The sequence below is a fragment of the Lutjanus erythropterus genome, chromosome 8, assembly GCF_056507025.1.
Source record: "Lutjanus erythropterus isolate fLutEry1 chromosome 8, fLutEry1.hap2, whole genome shotgun sequence".
Taxonomy (NCBI): domain Eukaryota; kingdom Metazoa; phylum Chordata; class Actinopteri; order Lutjaniformes; family Lutjanidae; genus Lutjanus; species Lutjanus erythropterus.
Genome location: NC_139324.1, coordinates 20,316,383 through 20,325,872, shown reverse-complemented (window position 1 = coordinate 20,325,872; position 9,490 = coordinate 20,316,383). Strand labels below are relative to the sequence as shown.

General features: G+C 38.1%; 1 protein-coding gene across 3 annotated transcripts; it reads left to right on the top strand.

Annotated features, from left to right (window-relative positions):
• Positions 1-918: 918 nt before the first annotated feature.
• asmtl (acetylserotonin O-methyltransferase-like) lies at positions 919-9,002 on the top strand. 3 transcript variants are annotated; one of them, XR_014771310.1, is made up of 15 exons: positions 919-1,055; positions 1,497-1,628; positions 1,722-1,769; positions 1,853-1,917; positions 2,014-2,078; positions 2,610-2,718; positions 3,079-3,439; positions 4,824-5,060; positions 5,523-5,685; positions 5,811-6,010; positions 6,114-6,246; positions 6,762-6,902; positions 7,018-7,140; positions 7,777-8,040; positions 8,781-9,002. XR_014771310.1 is itself a non-coding variant. In XM_084724852.1 (15 exons), exons 1-14 carry the CDS (start codon positions 963-965, stop codon positions 7,980-7,982), a joined length of 2,076 nt encoding a protein of 691 aa, XP_084580978.1. In that variant the 5' UTR covers positions 919-962; the 3' UTR covers positions 7,983-8,014; positions 8,781-9,002. The 3 variants fall into 3 exon arrangements, 2 of the variants coding, with proteins under 2 accessions (XP_084580978.1, XP_084580980.1); XM_084724852.1 differs by having other exon boundaries at positions 7,777-8,014; XM_084724854.1 differs by lacking the exon at positions 7,777-8,040.
• The last annotated feature ends 488 nt before the right edge of the window (positions 9,003-9,490 follow it).

Below are 9,490 nucleotides of genomic sequence, written 5' to 3'. Positions count from 1 at the left end.
TGTTTGTGTGTGAACTCAAATGTTACTGTAACGTTTCGTTCACTTGCAGTCAGCAGGAGCTTTTTCTTCAAACTCCACCACACAAACAAAAATCCACAAAACAGCTGATAGCGAACAATAAGTTCTCATGTTTGCTACAGTAGACTGATGAACTGTGTATGTCGCATGTTATATACGTTATGTCATCGGTCATATGTTTGAAATATGTGTTATATAACATTAACGTGATTGAACTATTGATTATGTTGGTGCAGTAAACAGACAGGCATTAAACAGTGTTTTGGAAAAGGTGAAACGTAATTTACATGGCTACTTTACAGTGTACGTTATTACAGAGATCTTCACAGTACTGTCAGCTGCTCACACTCTTTTATGAGAGCATTATTCTTATATATATATATATATATATATATATATATATATATATATATATATATAATATATATATATATATATATATGTATATATATATATATATATATATATATATATATAAATATATATATATATATATATATGTATATATATAAATGGGAGAAATTGGCCTAGGGTTGCAATTAATGATTAATTATAGATACATGTTTTAGTTCACAAACCTTCAGAAAGTGTAAAGAAATAATTTCCCTGACAGTATCCCACAACACAATGAGATGCCTTTAAATTGCTCGTTTTGTCCAACTAACTGCCCAAAATCTAAAATATGCTATTTAAAATAATTTAAGCAGAGAAAAGCAGCAGACCGGTATTTTTTCTTGATGAATTAGTTAAATGATTAATTGATTATCACATGTTAATTGACAAATTAAATAATCAGCAAATTGTTGCAGCACTATATGGACCAACCTGTCCTCAGTGAATGTGCATAAATGGACAGCTGCAGCCATTTGACTCCTTTACATAAACTAGGCCACATTTATAATGTTTAACTGTCTGTCACGTTAGGGGCAGATGAGAGGGCCACCATGGTGCTGAACCCTGTCATATCCAAGCTCGCTGGGAAACTGGTTGTGCTGGCAAGTGCTTCTCCAAGGAGACTGGAGATTCTCCGCAATGCGGTATGTTTCACTCTGATTAAATTCATATGAATTGTTTATATATCACAACAACTGCACATTTTGTTTGATTTTGAACACAAAAAAGCAAAAATCACTGAGTTGGAAGAAGGTTTCTGGTCCATGACTGCTTTCGGGGCACATAAATCGTGACTTTAGCAGCAGTCAAGCTATTGTGTGAATGTACTGTACACATGCTAATAATGGTGTCGGTTATACTGAGCATGCATATAAGATATATCTATATCCATGTACATAGCAGAAAATTTAGAAACAGTGTTGTCACTGAGTATGTTGCTTACCAGAGAACAATCACTAACCTGTATACTCAACTGTAAAATATTGCACTGTTATATAAGAATATGATTCAGATATTGATATCAGCTTCAAATCCAGTGTGGATTGGAGGATTATTTTTTTTGTTTTTGTTCTCATACATTTCAGGGTTTACGGTTTGAGGTGGTTCCATCCTGGTTCAAAGAAACTCTTGACAAGGGGCTCTTCAAAGCACCTCATGAGTATGCTGTTGAGACGGCCAAACAGAAGGCCCTGGAGGTGGCCAGGAGGATGCCTTTTGTGAGTTCAGCTCCTTTTTATATGACAGTACACAGGTTATATTATCCTAGTGAATGACAAGTTGATAACATATTGTGTATTAATTTGCTTTAGAAACACCTGAAGACTCCAGACATAGTAATCGGAGCAGACACCATAGTGGTAAGAGGAAGAAAGCATGCTTACTCTCTGCCATATAAGTTGTATGTTTTATCTATTCTGGTCATTGATTTTCATTTCTGCAGACTGTAGATGGCATGATTCTGGAGAAGCCAGTGGACAAACATGATGCTTACAGGATGCTGTCAAGGTTAGTGTAATTTCCATTGTGTCTGAGTAAACATTACAAACAGAAAACGGGTTTGATCCTTACAGTCTGTTTGTCTTCTTTATTGTTTTCTTCCAGCTTGAGTGGTAAAGAGCACAGTGTCTTCACTGGTGTAGCTATAGTCCTCTGCCACGAAAAAGAAAGTAAGTCACAACTGAATAATGATTTGTGGGTGCAACTAACAGTTCTTTTCATTATTGATTAATCTGACAGTTATTTTCATAATTTAATCTGTTGTTCACAAAATGTGACAAAAAATGTGAAAAATCTTCACACATTCCCAGAACCCAAAGTGACATCTTAAAATCCTCTCAATCAAGGAGGTGGAAGCAGCACGTTTGACATTTGTACTTGAGAAATGGCTGAAATGATTCATCGATTACAAAAATATTGGCAACCGATTTTCTTTTTATCAACTATTTTTTGCAGCTCTTTAATGGTTAGACTTGGTTTTGTTTTTGTAGAAATGTGACAAAACAAACTTTGTAGAACTGTCTATTAGGCACTTTGATGTATTTATTTATTTGTTTATGCATTTATTTTTTTATTTCTTAAATGTCCATCAAGAATATCTGTGAGGAAAAACTATGACGGTCATGTAGGATTTAATTTCCCTAAATGTACTGTATTTGGCAGGGCTTTACATTTCATTTCTAAATCTCCCTGCTCCCCAGACGAAGAAGTGGATTATCAGTTGATTAAGTTCTACGAAGAAACAAAGGTGAAGTTTGCTGATCTCTCAGAAAATATGCTGTGGGAGTACATCAATAGTGGTGAACCCATGTGAGTATGAACATTTGAACTTTCACACATGTCATAGACATTGATTTCTCTTGCTGTAGTGGTCTGACCAAGCATTTGATCAATGCAGGTCAGTCAGGTGGATACGAGCCTCATGAACCTATTGCTTTTTGGACTTTGGTGTCTGATTTTTTTTTTCCAAGCTGTGTTTGTCCTGTTCTGTTTGACAGTGATTATGTCAGCAAGAAATGAAATCCTGACTTGGGTCACAGAGAGTGTGTAATTTTATTTGTACTGTATTTGAAGAACATGCCATTGCCCATACAGACCCTTTGTGTGTCTGTATTAATCGGAGTGAATATGTTGCTGCATAAGTGAAAAATGTGTGTCTGTGTGTGTCAGGGACAAGGCTGGCGGTTATGGGATCCAGGCTCTTGGTGGTATGCTTGTGGAATACGTCCATGGAGACTTCCTCAATGTTGTGGGTTTCCCCCTCAACCACTTCTGCAAACAACTGGACCTGATTTACAACCACTCCACTTCCTCCTCGGACCAAGAAAGTTCGTCTGACTGCCTGAGCCACAACGGCACTCAGACCACCACGATGCTCACTCAGCCCCCACCCAAGCTGTCAGCTCAGTCTAGCGACGGTCCCAGCTCTCCAGCCGAATACCACCCCTCATCCAGCTCCAGACCGAACAGCCCATCTGCCGTTCAAACACACCATGCCCAGAACAGCCCTTCAGCCAGCCCCGTCCATAAAGTTAGTTTTTCTCACTAGCTTGGGTGGTATCTATTTTTTCATACCTTCCTGACATTTTACCAGGGTATACGGTTTTATGGCGGTATTTGTGTAGTACTTACATTGCAAAAAGGACTCCTGCACACTGTCTTACTTGCAATATATCATTGATTTGCAGTGTTTTGGGACTAGACATTCATCAGGCAAACCTGAAGGTCTAGTACTGAAACGCTGCAAATAAATGATATATAGCAAGTGAGACAGTGTGCAGGAGTCCTTTTTGCAACTTTTTGGTCCACTTGCCTCTTTCCAATGCACCTGTCTTATCCAGCAGATGTGCGAAGCACTTCCTTTGTTGTAATAATTGCATAAACTCTCTAAATGCAGGCAGAGCTGCTGGTCATAGCGATGTTATTGCTACAGTTGGGGAACAACACACATATATAAGTTCTGCTTTGGTCTTCAGAAGCTGCAGCCTTTATTCACTGAAAAATTCAAACCTAAACTGTACATTTGCTGCCCGTCTGACAAATTCACTGCTCATCTTTTCCTCTTCCCAGCGCACATTCTTGTTACACTCTGCCACCATCGACAGTAATCAGTCTCCTGCTGGCTCTCCTCACGCTCGCTAAAGTTACACACTCACTATGATAGGCTACTGTGACCAGTTAATGGTCTGCAGTGTTTGTTAGCTTACTTTTATCATCAGGACTAAACTAGGGTTGCAGATTGTAAGCACTTTCCTTACTTGATGATTGATAACATTAACAATCAATTAAACAAGTAATTGTTATTTAAAAAAAAACTAATATTTGTTTACTCCTCAATCAAAACTGTATTTCCACAGCAATATATTGCATATTATTACAGCATTACATAGCCTATGAAATATATAAAGACATAGAGGCCTACATATTAAACATGTATAAATATTGGATAATATGCCGTATCTTGAAAATTATTTCCATTATATATCAGATCTTGGTTTCATAGTAGATGGATTTTCGAAATTTTACTTGATTAACCAAACTCTTGACAACTGATTAATCTATCATTGATTAATTGTTATTATCTCTAAACTAAACCCAAAATACTCCCCAGGCAGAGGCATTTTTCATTTTTACTAGTTAGTCATGTAACTTTATCTCCCAGACGTCTTGTGTCTCGGCTCAGCTGCACTGCCTTGTCCACCAGTAGAGAGACTGACCTCTGGTGGCGTATGCTGTGCACTACAGTACAGTATCTCTATATCAGTTTAATAGAGAGGAACATCTGTATTTATGACAGTACTGAAAATCTTACCTGTAGCATATCTTTATACCCTGGTAAACCATAATACCTTTATGCCATCCATGACCACCTTACCCTGTTGTCGTTATTGATAAGTAATAATCTTCCCTTATAGGTGAAAAAGAACAGCGGTGAAGTGGATGAGAGTTCCTGGATGTTGGTCAACAGCCTGTCCAAACATACAGACCATAGGGAGGCTGAGTGCGGAGACTCTGACAATACAACATTACCACTGATGACCAGCAAAGACCCACTGATTGAGCTCAACGTGATGGACCATGAGGACAGTGAACCAAAAAAAGAGGACTTGCAGCGCATCATTGAACTGATGGATGGATTCAAAGCCTCAAAGGTAATTTGAGATAAACTGTATATTCCTATATTGGTAACACTATATGTAATAAAAGGAATAGTCTGACATTTTGGAAAAGAAGATTGATGCCACGTTCACATATATATGTTGCATATGTGGGTGGTGTGAATGTATAATGCATATACATATATACTGATATGATGTGTTAATTAGTTAGCTACAGAGGGGCTAGTTTATATTCAACAGACAGAATCTTCTCATCTTACTCTCAATACAGTGAAAGTGAATGTACATCATTGCTGAAATGCTGCATTATTCCTTTAATACTCTTAAAAATGGCACATTCTTATCTGTAATGAAGGGGATGGTGGGCTCTTATAGAACTACAGATGAACACAGAAAATTATATATATTTTTTTTTTTCATGAAACGAAATGAAAAAAATCTGAAGTCTGTACATAAATAAAATTGCATTTTTATTTTTATCCCAATATGTTCCAGGCACTATTTACCGCATCCAAGATGTGTGTGTTTGACCTGCTACAAAGCAGACCAGGGCTGGATGCAGCACAGGTGGCCCAGGAGATCAAAGCCTCTGTGAAGGGGACTGAATGTCTGCTGGAAGCCTGTGTGTCTCTGGGACTGTTGAAGAGCAAAGAGAGGAGTCAGTCAGCACTCATCTGTGTTGATCATTACACTACTGTCACATGTTCATGCCATAAAGACGTTTAATACTGACCCTTAAATGGATCTCACGTTTTTTGTTTTGTTTTTTGTCTCTATTCCCAGCATGCCAGAAGCCAGTGTATGAGAATGCAGATCTGGCCACTCGTTTCCTGCTGTCAGATGCTCGTTTCTCGCTGCAGGGCTACATCCACCATTGTGACCGAACGGTATGGCCTCTTTTCTCCCACCTTGAGAGTGCTGTGCGGGACGGAACTAACCAGCACGAGAAGGCTTTCGGCAAGAAATCTAAGGATATGTTTCAGGTGATTATCAACCACAGATGGATAAAATGTGGGGAAAAAATAGAAAATATTTCCTAGATGTTATTTTTTTTTGTTCCACAATCTAATTTGTTTCTATTTAAAGGATACTTTCTACAACAGTCAAGAAGTCAAACTGAGGTTCATGAATGCCATGCACAGCATCGCTAAAGTCACAGGAAAAGCTGTAGCAACAGCCTTTGACCTCTCCAGTTTTAAAACTGCCTGCGACCTGGGAGGTAAGGAGAGAACGTGAAGGTTTGAATTCTGTGTAGTAATAAAATTATAAATTTTATTTGTATAGCACATACATACAAGAAATTTAGCCCAGAGTGCTTTATAACAAATACATGACATGAAATAAGACATAAAAAAGACACAATGGACATAAAACAGGGATATAACGCCATAAATAATGTAAAACAGGACAGAGAATAAAACCCACTTGATTATACTAATGAAAATAAGGTAACAATAGTGATGAAAATAGGATACATGGAATGAATAACATGAGGTAGAAAATAAAACCCACTGAATAACACAATAAAGTTAAGGATAGAGTACATAAAATGCATAAGATAATCATCAAAATACGACATTTTAAAAGAAATGCAGCTGTGCAAAGTGCAAGTAAGACTCTCAGGGCGGTATAAGGAAAGTCATAGGTACTTAAGGACTAAAGGCTTATATGTTGTGAGCTGACTTCCGTAACTTTAGGACCTGAGCGATAAACCATTCTTTTGTTTTTTTCCAGGATGCACTGGTGCCATGGCCTATGAGTTAACTAAAGCCCATCCTGAGTTGTCTGTGACGGTGTTTGACTTGCCGGCTGTTGTTGAGATGAGTGACCACTTCCATCCTCTGCGCACAGACAACAGAGTGTCATTTCTAGCAGGTCAGTTTGTGTGTTGGTGATGAATGACAAAAAGATTACAATTAGTTTATTCTGTGGGTCCTCTTAGAAATATTTGTTTCTATAAGTCATGGCTTTGTCCTCTCTGTATGAACAGGAGACTTCTTTAAAGATGAGTTGCCCAAAGTAGACTTGTACATCCTGGCAAGAATCCTTCATGACTGGCCTGATGAGAAAGTGCACATTTTGCTGAGTAAAATCGCAGATGTGTGCAGACCAGGTAAAAATCCTCTAGCTTTTTCAGTCAAGTAAAATAATATTAATTATTTTGGCAGATACTGTGATTTCTATATGATTAACAATTTTTTTTACTGAAACACAAATTAAAACACGATGATGTGACATTTGTTGAGGCCTGTAACAAACAAAAATGTTTTCTTACATCTGGCAAACAAAATTTGTAGAATTCATGGCTGCAGCACTACAGTACTTCATTATAATGCTGTTTCAAAAAAACTGCACCTTCCATACTTTGGATATTGTACTTGGCCATATTGTGATTTTAATATTTCAGTGTATTGTGCAGCCTTAATTCAAATGTACATGCCCAGCATAATGTGCTCATCATTGTCATATGCCAGTGAAACATAGGAGTCTGCAGTTTTTTGTTTCTATAGCAACACTGTAGCAACTAATCTGACTGATAAGTTCCTGCCTTACAATCACACGTAAGATCTGCTGCTGTGTTGCTTCAGAGAAAACCTGCAGACTCGGTGGGTAACCACTGCTGTAACCTGTTATTGTCGATTTGCAACTCTGCTGAGAACAAAGGAGTGTAAGGGGATGAGGGATTACAAATCCACCACTATTCTTTTCTGAAGTTGCACATCTGCATACACATCATGAACTGTGCCAGGCTGTGGACTCCTGCTAAGTGAGATCTTCCTGGATGAAGACAGAGGGGGCCCGAGTCGTGGGCTGCTCCAGGCCCTCAGCATGAGTGAGGGGAGACAGAGGAGCGCGACAGAATACAGTCTGCTTTTGAAGAGCCACGGTTTCATAACGGCACACGTCAGATATACAGACAACCTCCTGGATGCTATGCTCTGCATCAAAGTGTGACTGACAACACCCTCAACAACACTTTATGAAAGGTCTTGTGATATACTGTATATTGTAGGTAATGTGTGTCTGTGAAGCAGCCTCTGTGAACTAATAAAAGGTGTCTTAGTTTTTAAAGGGATGGTTCAAATTATTTGATGTAGGGTTGTATGAGGCATTTATCAGTAGTCTGTCTGTTAGAGTGGATGGTGGTCGACACGCCCTGGGGTTTGAGGCACCAGCAGGTATTTTTGCCACTTAAAAAAGGCCTACCTAAAAAAAAATCAATATCAGTTTAAGTGTACACTATATTTTTAATCTTTTCGCTGCCTTACCCTGTCTTCAGGCAGCCTTTTCTGATGGCAAATACTCTCTAAATCAACCAAACTCTACTGATGAAATCTGTAATTTTACTTTGCAGAACACAGAGGTTGCTCATCTACCACTGCCTTGATCAGCTTTGTTGTGTTGTTGTGTGATTTCAGTGAATCAAATCTAGCCTTTTGAAACTCCACAATAACACAAAAAAGCTATCAGATTGAGACAGCGGTAGACCAGCAAATCCTGTGTTTTGTGACGTAAACTGGGGCTAAGCAGGTCACCATCTACTATCGATAAGTATCTTAAACAACCCCACTTCAAATAAACTAAAATATCCCTTTTACACTTACCTTTCTGTGTTGCGTAAAGATAACTTAAGTCAAAAGATTGTGTTGATGTTTGATGTATTATCCACAAGACAGAGCATATTGTTTTGTAGGCTTAATCAGGCATTTTATAACTTTCATGTACACTAATGTCTCATCTTTTTGGGTTTAGGTGGTGCAGTGCTAATAGCGGAGACCATGTTGGACGGACAGACACCCTACTCAGCCCTGCAGTCTCTGAACATGCTTGCCCAAACTGAGGGGACAGAGAGGACAAAGAGCCAGTACACAGGCTTGCTGAGCAAACATGGATTTGGGAACACACGTGTGGTTCACACTATGAACTTCCTTGATGTCCTTATTGCTATTAAAATGTAGCAATCATGCACCCGAATCCTCGTGTTTTTCCTTTATTTAATTATGACAGATGGTTTTCATTATGTTTTTGGCCTTTTGATTGGTGGTTAAAGAAATAATGAAATATTTTATTTAAAGTAGAAATACCACAATAGATACTACTAAATGTTTATCAGGAAAATGTAATTAATCTTCAAAAGTAGTAGTAGTAGAAGTAGTAGAAGTATTCATGATGCATTACTGATACTGATTCATTTATCATTTCATTAATTTTGATAGGAACAATGCAACATAGCATAGTTCCAATGCAGAGCATGAAAGTTAAGTGCTGCACAGAGAGTCTGTAGATAATACTGATTTTCAGTTTGTGTCCCTAGTTGGGTTTTTGCATGTACAGCATAATTAAAATATACAGCTTACAGCAGACACCAGTACACCTCAGTAATTTAAAGTACAGTCAGCAAAAAGCTAACTGTACAGGTCTGGTTTGCTGTTGTAAATGATTTATTTTATCAGGAATTAATT

What these genes read in the sequence shown, in the direction of transcription:
- asmtl (XM_084724854.1), top strand. Translation starts at nt 963, where the DNA reads ATGGTGCTGAACCCTGTCATATCCAAGCTCGCTGGGAAACTGGTTGTG. An exon ending in CCTCTGCCACGAAAAAGAAA is followed by an intron (nt 2,079 to 2,609) that starts GTAAGTCACAAC and finishes CCTGCTCCCCAG; the next exon opens with ACGAAGAAGTGGATTATCAG. An exon ending in ATGGATTCAAAGCCTCAAAG is followed by an intron (nt 5,061 to 5,522) that starts GTAATTTGAGAT and finishes AATATGTTCCAG; the next exon opens with GCACTATTTACCGCATCCAA.